Source organism: Littorina saxatilis, linkage group LG17 (assembly GCF_037325665.1).
Source record: "Littorina saxatilis isolate snail1 linkage group LG17, US_GU_Lsax_2.0, whole genome shotgun sequence".
Lineage (NCBI taxonomy): Eukaryota > Metazoa > Mollusca > Gastropoda > Littorinimorpha > Littorinidae > Littorina > Littorina saxatilis.
Window position 1 is genome coordinate 45,895,504 of NC_090261.1, and position 15,219 is coordinate 45,910,722.

Consider the following 15,219-nt stretch of genomic DNA (forward strand, 5'->3'; position numbering starts at 1 on the left):
AGATCCTCACTGAGTGTGAACGGATCAAGACTCTCGGTCAGCGACTGAGAAAGCGTCCTGATGATCGTCTCAGAAATGGATGCTAGTTCCAGGAGCTGACGTCCTATCTCCTCTGACGCGAGAAGGGTGTGTTCTGGTAACGTCACAGCCGAATCACGCTTCAATGGTTTGGCCAACAGAGGAAGCAATTCCTGCGACACCTGTAAAGTTGTGCGCAGAAGAGCGAAGGACGAAAGCAAGTTCCGACCGGATCTGTTCAAGTTGAACTTCCTATGCCCCGAAGGAACAAAGGTAGAGGCTTGAGACTCCAAAGCCAGCCAGGGCTGAGCCTGTTCCGGAACTGGCCCATACGGAACCAGAAGAGGAACAGGGACAGGAAATCCCACTTCCGGGTTGTGATGGCTTAGCCAAAACATGCGCAAGGTGGTAAGCCACCGAAGGGGACTCTTCGAACCGGAAGCGGGAATCATACTCCTTCGCGGGACGAAAGTCAGACATAGCTGAAGGGGCAACCGAAGCGGAAGCCGACAAAGCTGATGCACCTTCCGGAAAATAACGGGATGTCACCTCCGCTGCAGCTTCAAGTGCAGCCTTGAGCTTAGACGGGAATCCCGACCGTGTCTCCTCACTAGCAACAGACTGACCGTCAGAGTGGTCGAGCGAAGGACACTGACCGAAGTCACAGTCGCCGGTGGCGGAAGGGTGTGCGGGATAACCGGAAACCGGAAACCCGTGTACCCGGAAATCATCTTGACTCATCCCTTGACTGACATGAGAGGAAGGGTAAGGCGAGCGACCATCCGAAGCCACCGGAACTGAATAGGCGGAAGCCACCCCACCCACAGGGTGAAGCAACGACTGCCCTGGCCGAGGCACTGCATGCCCGAAAGCCGGCCGCTGTTGCTCACTCACCGGCATCCGTCCGGAAGTGCCAGGAAGAGGAACAGCGTATCCGTCCGAAGCCGGAAATGCAACCGACGAAGCCGCACAATGCGGAAACGAGGGCTGCGTAGACTGAGGCCGGAAGCCATAAAGCCCGGAGGCCAGTCTCCGGTCAACCCCAGCACCGACCTCGGAGTGAACGAGTGGTGGGGGACCTATGCTTCCGGTTGGAACCGGAAGCGCAGCAGCCGAGAACGGCTGCCGCCCTTGTTCTGAAACGCCTGAGAACGCGTAGAGCATCGGGGGAGACAAAACAGAAGAATGCAAGTTGTGAAAGTGCCCCAGAGAACTGTCTCCCAAAAGGGAGTGTCCGGTCGCCTCACGAGGGCTGTTGGACCAGTTCAACTTACCGGCAGTGCCGCCCGGGGCGGCAGAAACCGAAAAGACAAGAAACTGCTCCCTGGAACCGGAAGCCAAAGGCGCCGACAAAGAAGCCAAGGACCGCACATCCCCCACGGACGGAGGAAGCCCGACTACCATGCTACGAATCTCTGGAACCAAAGATTTAAGAAGAGAAGACACCAGAGCACCCTGCTCCGATGCCAACACAGGGGGAGAGGCAGAAACAAAAGAAGTGTCCGGCTGAGAGCCAGACGCAAGTGCGCTAGGAGCAGAAATAGGCACAGTCATAACCGTGTTGCGAGCTTCATCAGAAACAACAACTATCACTGGTGGTTTGGAAGAAGAAGACGACTTAGGCTTAACTTTGCCCTTAACATCGGCTTTACCCCGCTTTTTATTCGAGTCAGCCATGCTGACCAACAACAAAAATGGCGTCAGACCACACAAGTTACTGAAAAACACAAGTCCAAAATGGACAGAAAATCAGCAACTACAACGCAAAAATTCCTGTCAATAAAACGACAAAAGGAACGAGCTCACCAACTACAGAAGCCAGCAAGCAAAGTAGACGGGTAACGTGGCCGGCAGGTGTCAACCAACACAAGAGTCAGCCACGGGAGCGCCAAAATCAAACGACCTTCTCTCAAGAGGCTGAAAAAGTCGTATGATTGTAGCCACGTGGTGATAGATGTAGTGACGTAGTACACACCAATGGGAGGTAACTCACAGAGTATGTGCTCATTACCATGGCTATTTTTAGCTCTTTTGGTGATGGGGTTGCTTCCCTTTAAAAATGTTAGACGGTTAAGCGTTTTCAGACCTTAGCATCTCAGACTGTGTCAATGCTATATGTGATTCGGAGTAAGAATATGTAATTTAATAACAATGCTCTTTCAGTGCGAAAATTTAGAAGAGTTTTTCACAGTTGTTAAACTTGCAATAAAACATCACTAAATAAAAATTAAAACAGAAGTTAAAACTTGATTTAATCTAATTTTGAAGAAATGAATCTCTTGACACTTTTTGTTTTCAAAGCTAAATGAGAGTGAAAAAAAGTATAACTGTTGACTTGTACAATGGTTACCGTTTATGGAGACTAAAACAAAGATAGTGTCTGTCCAGGTCCAAGAATATATCAAAACTCACCATCTGGGGCATACTTGACTCGGATTGCAGGGTTGAATGTGTTCGAGCGAAGCATCCTAGGAGGACAAAAACACCACTGTGCATGATGAAAGGCCGGATACATACAACAGTTACAACAAAGCAAAATATAAAATATTTTTCACAGCTTTAACACTTTCTACCCCACCTATGTTGACCAAGTTCTTTTTAGCCGAGACCAGCTGTGCTGCAGCAGGTCACTCAGAATTGTAGTAACTGTGTAGAAACTGTGCATCAACACGCTGGAATGCAGGCGTTATATTGACGTTACAGGAAGCGACTGAAGCTAACAGTCTGAGCGGATATATCCGTACCTGATCAGATAGAGCCATATGGGTGGGTACGGATATATCCGTACCTGGGAGACAATGAGTTAAGCAAATTTCAGTATCTAAAAAAAAAGAGGAAATTTCTAAAAGGGTATTGTGTAGTTAGTACCCATACGTTTGGCGAAGTGTCTGGACACTGGTTCTGGTAGTAAGGTACCCATATGTTTGGCGAAGTGTCTGGACACTGGTTCTGGTAGTAAGGTAAGGTAAGGTCATATCAAGTGTCTAGTCCTCTGAGGTTACTCTCATGGAAACTATGCTTGCTTTCTCCGTGGGTAAAGCATTTTTCTTTTTTGTTCTCTTTTTCTTGCATGCATGTGTTCGTGTTTTCTAAACTCTGAGACTTTTGCTGTGAAGTTGGGATCTTCATTGTGCTCATGGGGGTGTTCAGATACTAATGTCTGCACAATGTTGACTCTGGGAAATAAATCCCTTGCCAATCCCAGGATTCAAACCCACGCCAATATCGACAAACTGGTTTATGAGGGCTCTCCAATGAGAGAACATCTCTGGCCTGTTAACCAAACCAAGTATACCCATTTAATACAGGTACCATTGAACTTGAACACTGTGCATTTTGTATTTAATGAATTTTATGAGTAAGGATCTCTTTTGTTTTTCTTTCTCACCAGCTGTCAATTTATTTTGTAGATTAGAACTTTTATGTTTTTGCTTTTCTTAGTTGAACAAGAAGTGCTCCTTTGAACGAAAGAGTTAACCAGGAGCAAATATTTCATGCTGAATTTCTCAGTCACACTGTCCATCATCTACATCTCTGAAGTGCTATCCGTACCTGCCAATTTCTTTCTTGATGACTTCAAACTCTTTTCTGCGGTATGTGATCCACACCACAAAGGTGCAGAAGTTGTAGAATGTCTGCAGAAAAACAAGACAAAGCAAATTGGTCAACTTGGCGTTCAGGCATCTGGCAATTTTTATTCTAAACTGCAAAATAATAATGATAAAGGTATTACTTCTTCTGCATTAATATTTTGTAGGCTGGAAACTTCCATGTGTACTTATTTTTTGCATGAGTAGGCTTTTACGCAAATGGCTGTTCCCCCCCCCCCCCCCCCCCCCCCCACTTAGGCAGTCAAACTCGAATAATAATAATAATGTTAATAATGGTGACGATTATAATAGTTCATTGTACATGGCTTCAAGGATAGCCTTCCCAAATTGCTGTACAATCAAAAATGAACTTGTAAAATCTGCCTTCATTTCGTTTAAGGGATCTTGGATGTTAAGAAATTGTGTCACTGCAGTAGTTCTCTCTGACAGAAAGTCATGAAATTCCCATTTTCTAAATCGTGAGTTATTTTTGTTTAGTCCACCCCTGTAAAGTCAATATACACTACAGACTGAAAGACTCAAAAGCTACCTGCCATACTGTGTTACAAAATGAAATTTTATCCACAAACAAGAAAACGAAGGCAAATGCAACTTACCTCAAAAATGCCACGATCTTTGTAAGTGCATGATACTCTTGAGCTTTCAAAGAGACCAAAATGCAAAATTCAAATATATGAAAACTGTGTACATTAATTTCAATGTAATGAACAGTCAATAATTGTAATTTGCATGCATGCATGTTAATTCAAGCGTATATCAATATCTATGCTTTGGGATTGCATGGGGTTTTTTTCAACTTAGCCTGCACATTTCACACTGTAATGGGATCTGTTACAAATAAAGCTAATGTTGTTCTTTTTACAAAAACTAAAGGTTTTGTTGTGCTCGGGTAAACATGAAGTTCAAACACTCATGAGTAAACTAGCTAACCAAGCTTAAGTTCCTGTTGTAATGTACTCCATCAATAATTCTTAACTCGTTCACTCCATTCTCTTACAAATTCCTGGAAGGCAATACAGTGGTACCCCCCTTTAAGACACTAGTTTTTTCACATTTTCTGTTAGTAACGTCAGTCAATTTATCTCCATTTTAAGACTCTCCCTACCTGATTTTGTCAGATTTTGTGAAGTCTTAACCTTCGCCAGTCCGGGTTATTGACTACACACGGAAGACATCGTGCACGCGTGGGGCTGTGCGGAACCCATGCTTCTCAAAGATGCACGTTTTTCTTTCTTTGAGAAACATGGGTCCGTACGGCCCCACGATGTTTGTAGTCTAAATTTGAAAAAAATTTTTTAATTACATCTCGCTGAAATTTTAGGAAATAAGAGCTTTTTAGGTACCTGAGGCATTCCTAAAAGCTCATTAAAAAATTCCAACTAGTTTAAGAGATATTTGCAATTAAAAACCCTTCTGGGGCCACGGGACGGACCCATGACCACCGGGGAAGGCTAAAAGGAGGGATCCACTCTAATAGCAAGAACACTCTTATACTAACGTTCCACACTCCATGTGATGCTGTTTGTCTAGGCCCAAGCCAAGCACCAGCACACAGTAGGAGCGCCCCAGCAACTTCTGTGCAACCTCCATCCTCTCCATGGCATTGGCGTATGCCTTCTTCTCTGAAAGGCTTGGCTCACTGCGTAAAATGTTTGCATTCAAGTCATACGTTTTTTAAGATAAACAGAATTTCATGAAACGTAGACTTAGAGGGACATACAGAAACTCAGATGTAGTACAGTATGAAAGTATTGCAGAACTGTTTTTAATGATACACAGAATTTCACGAAACTAAAATCTAGAGGGACAATTGGAAAGACAGGTGCATATAAGCACTTCAAGAAATACAACTATCTTTATTTTAAATGAGAATAAGGGAATAACAGAAAAAAAAGTGAAAAATGTCTAAGATTTTACATTTGTTAACTATACATTTATGTTGCTAATCATGACATGGAAAATGACGTAATGTGGCTCAAATTAAGGGAAGAGGTGGCACGAATTTTTTTACTAAAATCCTTCCAAAATGTGTTTTGGGTTTCCTGCAATATTAGGTACTTTGAACACCCTAGATTCATTGTGTCATGTTTATTTTGTCAATTGTATCGTATTTTTTGCAATAAAGTGATGAATTTCAAAGTGAGTGCACATGCATGAGTGATAAAAGTCAGAAAACTTGCTGAAAAATCGATGTTTTCAAGGGCTTGAAACAGCCACTTTTCTTCCAAGAAGACAAACTCGTTGCACTCGACACGATCCATCGGGAATTCCCGTTTGCTGGTGACGTCAACAATACCCCAAAATAGCCCGTTATTTTCGCTCAACTGTCAGAGCACAAGCATACTATCCGCGACAGGAATTCCCGGATTTGCAAGATTGACCGTCGATCTATGAGAGCTCTTCTCTGGTTGGTCATTGTAACTTACCATGGCTACTGGCGCATGCGCAACAAGCCTTATCCGCTGTAAACACAACATCGGTTTGTCGATCGAATTACACTACCGTCTATCAGTCGGCCAGCAATGTTCACTGCAAAATTCAACGATAGAAAGAGGTTTGTGGGGCAGGCATCGGGCAAGAGGAAGAAGCAGCTTGCATTATCTCGAATAGCCGAACAAGAAAAGTCCACGGGCGATGAAAACGCGCCCCGCGAAGTTGGCGCAGCGGAGTGTGTCGTTTTGGATGGTGGAGGTGATGCACATTTTTCTCATCGACTTCAAGTCGAACCTCGGCCAGTGTTGTGCGATATACACGACAACCAGCAGGAAATAGAGGGTGCTTCAGCCTCTGCGAAGAAGCTAAGAAGATTCAGTGGTGCCGATGACTTGCAGAACGCACAAGTGCCAGCCGATGTGCCTGCTGAACCGAAACGTACATGGTGTATCGTTGAGTGTGGTCAGCTCAACTCGCTATTATCGGATGTGAAGTGCCCGGAATGCGAAGCAGGACATTTAACGATACGCGTTGGAGAATCCATGGGCTTGTCCCAAGAGTTAGCACTTTGCTGTGACAGCTGCCAGTACAGACGGTCAGAATTTTCTTCACCTAGAGAGAGCAACCGCAACCACATGAAGAATGTTCCCTTTGACGTGAACAAACAGATTGTCCTATACTCGCATGAGATTGGCAGTGGGTACTCAAGTGTGGAAAAGCTGTGCACAGTGTTTGGCATGCCCGTGATGAACAAAAGCTCATATCAAAGAATTGATAAAAAGGTCAATGCCAGCATCTTGGCCGTAACAAATGTCACACTGGTGGAAACTGTTGAGCATGTAAATGTTGCATACAGGCAGACCTTTCCTCAAGGTAGAGCAGATGTCCAGTTTGACGAAGAGGATGAAGACGCTGCCTGGGAAGAAGATGACGGTATTCTTTGGGTAGATGTTGCCTTTGATGGCACCTGGCATAAAAGGGGTTTTTCATCACATTATGGTGTAGGAGTGGTGGTTGACGTTCTCACTGGGTTGGTGCTCGACTTCTCTGTAAAATCCACCTACTGCCACACATGTGCCATGAATAAGGAGAAATTGGAGGAGATGACCCCTGCCCAACAACTGCGATGGGAGCAGCAACACCGGGCTGAGTGCAGCATCAACCACCAGGGATCTGCAAAGTCTATGGAGAGGGATGCAGCGTTGGAGTTATGGGGAAGGTAAGAATATAATCTGTATACCCCCACCATAGCCTATCTTTTAATTTTTGAAGTTCAGAACAGAGAGAGAGAGAGAGAGAGAGAGAGTGCACGAAGATTCGATTATGAATTAGTGACAATAACAAAGTTCATTTATAGCCTTTTATAACAAAACAAGAACAAAACAATACTACTGTGAAAATATTTTGTAACACAACACCCCCCCCCCCCCCCCCTTTATAACTTTATAAGCAAATCCTGAACTCATAAATTGTGTTCTGCAAGTAGAGGTGCACAATTTGCTTGCCTACACAATGGGTTTTCTGATTTTTACTGTGCTGCAGGTCTGTTGAGCGTCACAACCTCAGGTACAGAACTATGCTGTCGGACGGAGATTCTACGGCTTTCAATGCTGTGGCTGCAGCTCAGCCCTACGGTCCCACACGTCCCATCACCAAGCTGGAATGTATCAACCACCTCCCCAAGAGAATGGGCACAGCTCTCCGCAAGGTATCAAAGGATGGAAGGCTTGGTGGAAGAGGGGAGGGGCGACTAACAAAGGAAAAGTGCCAACGCTTGCAAAACTACTTCCGTAGCGCGATCCTCAACAACCTTGAAGATCAGCGAGCCATGGAGCAGGCGATCTGGGCCACTTTCTTCCATGTAACTTCAACGGACGAGGACCCTCACCATGACAGATGTCCAGCTGGGCCAGCCTCATGGTGCTTTTTTCAAAGAGCCAGGGCAGAAGAGCAACCACCACCTCCACACGCAGAGCACAACGGCACCGCCTTGTCCAGGGAAGTCTCGCATGCTGTTCTGCCCATCTACAGAAGAATGACCAATCCCATTCTTCTCAAGCGCGTGGCCCATGGCAAAACCCAGAACAGTAACGAGTCTCTGCACAATGTCATGTGGGGACACTGCCCCAAAGAAATCTTTGTTGGGAAAGGCCGGGTGGAAGCAGCCACCGCTGAGGCTGTTGCGAAGTTCAACAGAGGCAACTTTGCACTGGCACAGGTCATGGACCACATGAGCTTGCCAATAACTGATCTCATGGAGGCTGCTTTGGCCAAGAAAGACAAGGTTAGGATTCAGAAAGCAGAGAAAGCAACAGCTGTGGCCGCTGTGGCAGCCCGTAGGGCAAGATGTGCGGGTCGTCAACGCCAGCTGGAGCAGCAAGAAGACCAGGAGGGGGAGGTGTACGGAGCTGGACTGATGGGAGACGGGGGAGAATAAGTAACTGAACCATTTCAAGAAGTCTGTGAACAATACAGGAGCACTCATATCATCTTTATTTGGCCATCTGTCTTCATCTTTTTTACAGAAACATTTCACAAACTTTCAATCACCATTTTCTCAGAATATGATTTTCAAGGACGGTAACCACGCGACGAAGGTCTTCACTTCTCATCTACTTGTGGTAGACTACCAATTTTTTCACCCCAATCATTGTAAATGAATTCGCCCCGTAGTTACAGGAGCGCTTTTTCAAAAAAATTATGTTTTTTGTTTTTTATGAATTAGAATAAAAGCCTGACATAGCATTTTCATGCGAAAATATAATGTCGGCCAATTTTTTTTTTTTTATGGAAACTAAGGCTGATACTCACAAAAATGCTCTGTAACTACTGAGAAACGCTACTTGTGAGTTCATAACAACAAATATGAGGTTGTTAGCTTGAGAAATTTCTAAAATATCACGCTAGAGCTGAATAGACCGTTTCATGTTTTTTTGTCAAAAATCGAGCGTTTTTACCCATAAAAAGACCCTCAGGCAATTTTTTTGCACAAATGAGTCTTTTTATGTGTTTTTGCTTGATAATACGTACAAATATTGCAAGAAAAAGTGCAAACATCCAGTAGAAATTTTTCGTGCCACCTCTCCCCTTAAATCTTTACAGTGAAACAACTAGTAAGTTGATATTTTTTCATAACTAAAACGAGTTTTATTTTGAAAGATGTTTGCACTAAATGATATACTTACATGTACATTGGATTTTTCTTGGTCTCTTGGTGCATTTTTGCAAAGAAACAGTTGAAGTAACTCAACAAGTGCAGCAAGAAATTATCAAACTGTTCTGCCCTGAAAAAAAACAATTTTTAAGAAATGTAAAGAGCAATTTAGAAGTAATACATCTTTGAGGAAAAAAAGGAAAATGAATGTGAAATGTTTTGAGCAAATCAATTAGTCTGGTCTCCACAACAAACAGATATGTTCAAAATCTGTGTATTTTTTTATACACGTAACTTCCTCTAAAATGTTGCATGATCTGTATTTTCTTCAAAATATAATCATTCCTGTCCTGTTTTTGTCTTTTCTGTAGAAAGTGGGAAGAGCTAGGTTAGAAATGGAATAATGCATGATCAATTAAAAGGTGTGGTAAAGTCTAATGTGAAGATGTACAAAAATTGATCTTTCTTATCATAAAAACTTGATGGAAAAGACACTGTTTCTCACCTCATAAGTCCATCGAATGTTTCAGGTAACATTTCCACTTCAGATATCATGTCATAAGCCACAGCTGAAAGCACAAATCAAAGCAAATTACAAGACTGCAATGAAAGGTTTGCTTAGTACATGTACTTGAATATCTTGCATGTTTCACAGACCAACTTTACAAATATATTTTATGATAGTTTTCTTTTCATGGCAACAGGTTTGACATTAAAGAACAAGTTCTTACTTAACACACACATACACACCCACAGACACACACATACTCACGCACAGACACACACACACACACACAAACAAGGAAGCACTAGTGCATTATTACAGAGTTCATTAGATTAGTAAAGCCACAGGAGGAAATGCTAATTTTACAATCTACCCCTTCTTGTGTTCAAAAGGATGAATCACATCAATTCCAATACCTAAATCAACATTTTTCATACTTTTGATATCTTCTATTGTCACCGAGGTGTGCTCAGCCATATCTTTCTTTGTATGTTGACCTCTCATATTTCCCATGCGAGGCTGACCTCGCCCCTTTCCAACAGCACGGCTGGAGACTGCCCTGCAACAGTCCCATAATGCTGTCCAGTATGTTTGCATGACAGCCAACACTTATAGTTAAAGATGTAAAAACCTAAAAGTCAATAAAGTACATGTACTTAGTCAGCTATGAAATTTATGTATTTCTCAGGGTGGGACTCTCTTGTGATGAAAAGAGAGGAAATCCCTTTTTTCTAGTTTTGTGTGTGTTAAAATGGTACATTAAAATCTGTGCAATCGGGTGCATTCTGAAACTAAAATTCAACTCGTTTGGATTAGGTAAAAAAGGCATTCTCCTCACCCCCCCCCCACAAAAAAACCCACCCGAACCAAACACAAAATACACAGCAATGGTAACATTGTACTGGTGCATACTTACGCAATGAACCATGTATCCACCACAATCCAATAGTATGATTCAATGCATTGAAGCTCAAAATGACTATTAGTCATCAGGAGTTTTCAGTCAGCATAATTTAACTCTCAAGCCTCCAGTGTTCTGTTCCATCTTCACTTCTCTCCATATCATTCAGTCAACAAGTTATAGATACTGTGATGAAATGGGACGCGGAACAATAGATTACTCCAGCGGAATTCGTAAGTTGTGTCCACGGAAATCCGCGGATTCGCGGAAAAGTCCCACCCCTGATTTCTGTATTTACAACGGTACCTGCAACATGAGAATCTCTCCAAGGAGAGGCATCTCCAATGAAAGGTCGCCTGTGGTCTCAATGTCTGTTATGGTGTTATCTTGACCAAAACATACTTGTAAAGACAGGCTACCTGCAAATTAGGGACTCTTTTGGTTGGTTACATGTACCACTGTGGTTATTTTTGTTTCTCTTTATTCAGAACTGGTTCTCAAACTAGCTGCATCGTGTTGCCATTGAGTCACTACGGTTTGTTCCATTAAGAGAAATATTGATCACTGAAATCTCTGAACTATGCATTCTTTCCTTGGGTCAAAAATATAATGATTTGCATGCATCAAGGTAAAAAGAAAAGCCAGATAATATTTTAATGGTACAGAAAGTAAGTACATGTACAGGGATGGCCAAATCTCAAAATTTCAACTCGCCAGCTGGGCGAGTAACTTCAAGAAAGTCACTAGCCCGGCAGAAATTTTGGTGGCCCGGTACATACCACAGTTGATCTGCAGTGTTAATATATGACTTTAAAACCTGATATTACAACCAAAAGGGTCGCATTTGACCAGAACTTTCATTGGCCAGCCGGGCAAGTTGCCAGGCAGTTTCTACTACCCCGGCGGATTTTTTTACTTGCCCCTGGCGACCGGGCGGACGATTTGGCCATCCCTGTAAGTACCAAACTTCTTGAACCTTACATTGTCTTACAGTTGTATACAAATGTGCTATCTTCTTATAAACCCAGAACTTTATTGTCCACAGATTAATTTTCATACAGTGATACCTGCAATGAGAGTGCACCCTTGGGACCAGCCAAAAGAGTCCCTGCATTGCAGGTGTCCTCACATGACAGGTATATTTTTACATATAGAGACAAAAGCAGGTGTCCTGTTATGAGAGGTGTCCTGTTATGAGAGGTGTCCTCTCATCGTAAGGGCTTCACATCACAGGTACCACTGTACAATCACTTCATTACTTGACATGAAGTTTAAACTGACCTGTTGCCCCCCTTGGCATCATGTTTCTTTCCCCTTTTGCCTTTCTCTGCATTTGGGTTGTTGCTGAAGAAAATAATAAATAAACATCATCATTGTGCATATATATATATATATATATACTAGATTATTACCCGCAGCCGAATACCCGGCTTCGCCGGTGAGTGGCGCACCGTACGTGATTGACGCCACACGAAGGAAGGGAGATAAACGCGCAAAACACTGGAGAAGATAAGGTAGAGTTACTGGGAATAGATGTACAGAAAAACCATAAAAACCAAAATCGGTTCAGCGCTACGCGCTGAGAGCACAAGTTGAAAATTTTCATCCACCAGATTGTGTCCGGGGTCTACCTGAATATGCCCACCAAATTTGAAGCAGATCCATCGAGAACTTTGGCCGTGCATATCGAACACACAGACACACACAAGCCGTATATAGATATAGATGTTTTCTGGCAAGACAAACTCTGCTTTGGAAAGTAAAATGCAGATCTAACAATCAGTGCTGCCATCTTTCTGTCAGACAACACCTACATAGGTTTAGCTTTTACTGTACAGTGGAACCTTAATTTCAAGACCTAAACAAATCTGAGAAAAGGAGGGGGTCTTAAAATGAAGGTAAATATACAGAGGTTATAAACAGAGACTCTGAAAAGGCAAGGTCTTAAAAATGAGAAAGTCTTAAAAATGAGGAAGCCTTAAAAGGGGGGTTCCACTGTACTCACATCCTTGAAATCCATGAACATAATTTGTGCACCAACCCAACTTTCCTTCACCCCTCCACGCCCTCTCTCTCTCTTTTCTCTCTCTCTCTGTCTGCTGAATTTACCAACTGAAAATGTTTCTCTTGAACCTTCTATGCTGGTGATAAATGAAAGTTCATTTTAGATACTGCTTTCTTTTTTTATTCACTAACATTCAGGTACATTGAAGGCACAGAAGGGGATATTGAATTCTCAAATGAACCTACCTGACAAATTCCAAACCGCAGGTCTCCTCTTTCCAGACCCATTTGCCTGAAGCCGGAAACTGAAAGTACACATAATGTTACTGCAATGTGCAGATAACCTGCCAAAGTTACAAATAACAGCTTAAAACCACATAATGATTCTAAAACTGGTTAGGTTCACCGTGTCACTGAGTGAATCTCAAAATTTTCACATACCTTTCCATATGCAACGTCATTTCTATGGGGCTATTTGGCCGATAGCTAACTGAATATGAAGGAAAGACTGTGTACACTTTGAGTGCATACATACACATAGCATTTTCACATCCGTATACATAAACTCCAACATGAAATGCCTTTTTGCCAGTAGTTGTTTTTCATTTAACCAATTATAAAATAAAAACCACCAGTTCAACATACTTCCTTCTACACTTAATTCTACCTTGCTCTTTACCTTGTTATTAGGTGTTCTTACCTCTTTTTTTTTTTTAAGTTTGTCATTCCACAGTTGTTGTTTTTTAGCCCTATACCCAATGAACATATTGTAACCAGGCAGGGCGGGGATGTAGCTCAGTTGGTAGCGCGCTGGATTTGTATCCAGTTGGCCGCTGTCAGCGTGAGTTCGTCCCCACGTTCGGCGAGAGATTTATTTCTCAGAGTCAACTTTGTGTGCAGACTCTCCTCGGTGTCCGAACACCCCCGTGTGTACACGCAAGCACAAGACCAAGTGCGCACGAAAAAGATCCTGTAATCCATGTCAGAGTTCGTGGGTTATAGAAACACGAAAATACCCAGCATGCTTCCTCCGAAAACGGCGTATGGCTGCCTAAATGGCGGGGTAAAAAACAGTCATACACGTAAAATTCCACTCGTGCAAAAAACTCGAGTGTACGTGGGAGTTTCAGCCCACGAACGCAGAAGAAGAAGAAGAAGTAACCAGGCATCTCATTTTCAGACTTAAGATTCAGAATGTAGACAGGGAAAGAAATCTGTATATAATGAGAGTGTATAAAGCCACTGTGGAATAATGACCTGGAATTACCATGTGTATATTTGTATAGTACAGGTTTGTTGCTGCTTTACTTCAAAAACAGGTATGCTGTTAATTTGTGTTACTTCTCTTTAATACAAAGAAGTAGGCCTACAATGCAAAATTGCAAGCAAAATCAGCATCAATACTTCTGCAAAATTGTCGCAGGAAAATCAACTCCACACAAAGCCATGCAGGAACATTTTAAACAAACGTATGGAAGATAATAACAACAAAAATCCAAATAAATCAACAGATATGTTTTACCATGGTAGACGGTCAGTTTGTTGATGTGGACTGCCACTTGCTATTTTCAGTTTTGTATTTCGATTGACATCTTTTGACCGACAATTATTTCACACAAAAAGTGAAAATGAAAGACAATGTATCATATTACCATATCCGAGTGTGCTGCAACTTTTGCCATTTTTATGTAAATAACACGAACTTTCCTGAAGAATATTTATTTAATCAGATAGCAGGCGCATCAACTCAGTTGAGGACGCCGCCATGATGGAAACCATAGTGATTGGCAGGGGAAGCTACTCCACTAGAACGGGGGTTGTTTCGTGTTTTAAAGGAGCTTTGGCCAGCGTCGACACAGAAAGTGTAATGTGACGAATTTCTTGTTACCTTAAACCAGAAAGTGCACAAAAACTACGAATGCTAAATGTTCTTTAAATCTGGATTATCAAATGTCCGTCTACAATGTAAATCACGACAGCCATGACGTAAACACATTATGAGTAAATAACTTCTCCCCCCAATCCCTATTTGGTCAACAAACACCTGCGACTCGCACGTAACTTACTTTGCATTTGGTTGTTTTTGTTAATCCCACGACACACGACAAAAGCGTAAGTGAGCAAAGCACCCAGAAGTTTTTGCACGCTGAAAGATAGTGTTTTCTATGGAAGATTTCTAAAGTCTGTCTTTGGGTTATTGTCTCCCGCCTTCCTACAACCCCCGCCCTCCAGGAACTCCACCTGCAGGGAATCCCTCTCTTTTGGTCGACATAGACCCCATCAGCTCCACGAGTGGTGGAATATTAAACTGAGTAGCATTTCATTTGCACATCATGAACCTACAGGCAATTCCATCCCTTGCATGCCCCCTCCCACCACCAAATCGAATAATTATCATTCATGCTCGTGTGTACAACTTAGTTTGCGACAGTTTGGCAGACTCCTAGTCTTCAGTAGAACATGGTATATTTTTGACCTGACAAAAGGGGCATGTGCTGTTATTTGTTTGACAGGGTTTATTTTCAAATGGGGGTAAGTCTTTGTGTTGGGCTGAGAAGGATGTTGGGGGTTATGGTGATGTGAGGGGCATGCT

At 42.7% G+C, this 15,219-nt stretch overlaps 2 protein-coding genes across 5 annotated transcripts in view; one reads left to right on the plus strand and one right to left on the minus strand.

Moving 5' to 3' along the window:
- Positions 1–14,417, minus strand: part of LOC138953415 (protein phosphatase 1 regulatory subunit 36-like) — a 38,571-nt gene extending 24,154 nt beyond the window's left edge. For 2 of the 4 annotated variants that reach the window (XM_070325217.1, XM_070325219.1), the window contains exons 1-10: positions 14,279–14,417; positions 12,873–12,931; positions 11,904–11,966; positions 10,159–10,280; positions 9,722–9,785; positions 9,248–9,346; positions 5,128–5,268; positions 4,226–4,268; positions 3,571–3,653; positions 2,431–2,486 (exon numbers count right to left, since the gene is read on the minus strand). In XM_070325217.1, coding sequence (XP_070181318.1) covers positions 2,431–2,486; positions 3,571–3,653; positions 4,226–4,268; positions 5,128–5,268; positions 9,248–9,346; positions 9,722–9,785; positions 10,159–10,280; positions 11,904–11,966; positions 12,873–12,931; positions 14,279–14,308 — 760 coding nt within the window. In that variant the 5' untranslated portion in view covers positions 14,309–14,417. Of the gene's footprint in view, positions 1–2,430; positions 2,487–3,570; positions 3,654–4,225; positions 4,269–5,127; positions 5,269–9,247; positions 9,347–9,721; positions 9,786–10,158; positions 10,281–11,903; positions 11,967–12,872; positions 12,932–14,148 lie in introns of all 4 variants that reach the window. The other 2 variants (XM_070325218.1, XM_070325220.1) reach the window with 2 other exon arrangements.
- LOC138953414 (uncharacterized) lies at positions 6,265–9,151 on the plus strand. Its single transcript, XM_070325216.1, has 2 exons — positions 6,265–7,281; positions 7,605–9,151. The coding sequence occupies exons 1-2, from the start codon at positions 6,605–6,607 to the stop codon at positions 8,497–8,499; spliced, it is 1,572 nt and encodes a 523-aa protein (XP_070181317.1). The 5' UTR covers positions 6,265–6,604; the 3' UTR covers positions 8,500–9,151.
- Positions 14,418–15,219: the final 802 nt, after the last annotated feature.

Coding starts and splice junctions, on each gene's coding strand:
- LOC138953414 (XM_070325216.1), top strand. CDS start 6,605: ATGGGCTTGTCCCAAGAGTTAGCACTTTGCTGTGACAGCTGCCAGTAC. Junction 7,282..7,604: donor GCGTTGGAGTTATGGGGAAG/GTAAGAATATAA, acceptor ACTGTGCTGCAG/GTCTGTTGAGCGTCACAACC.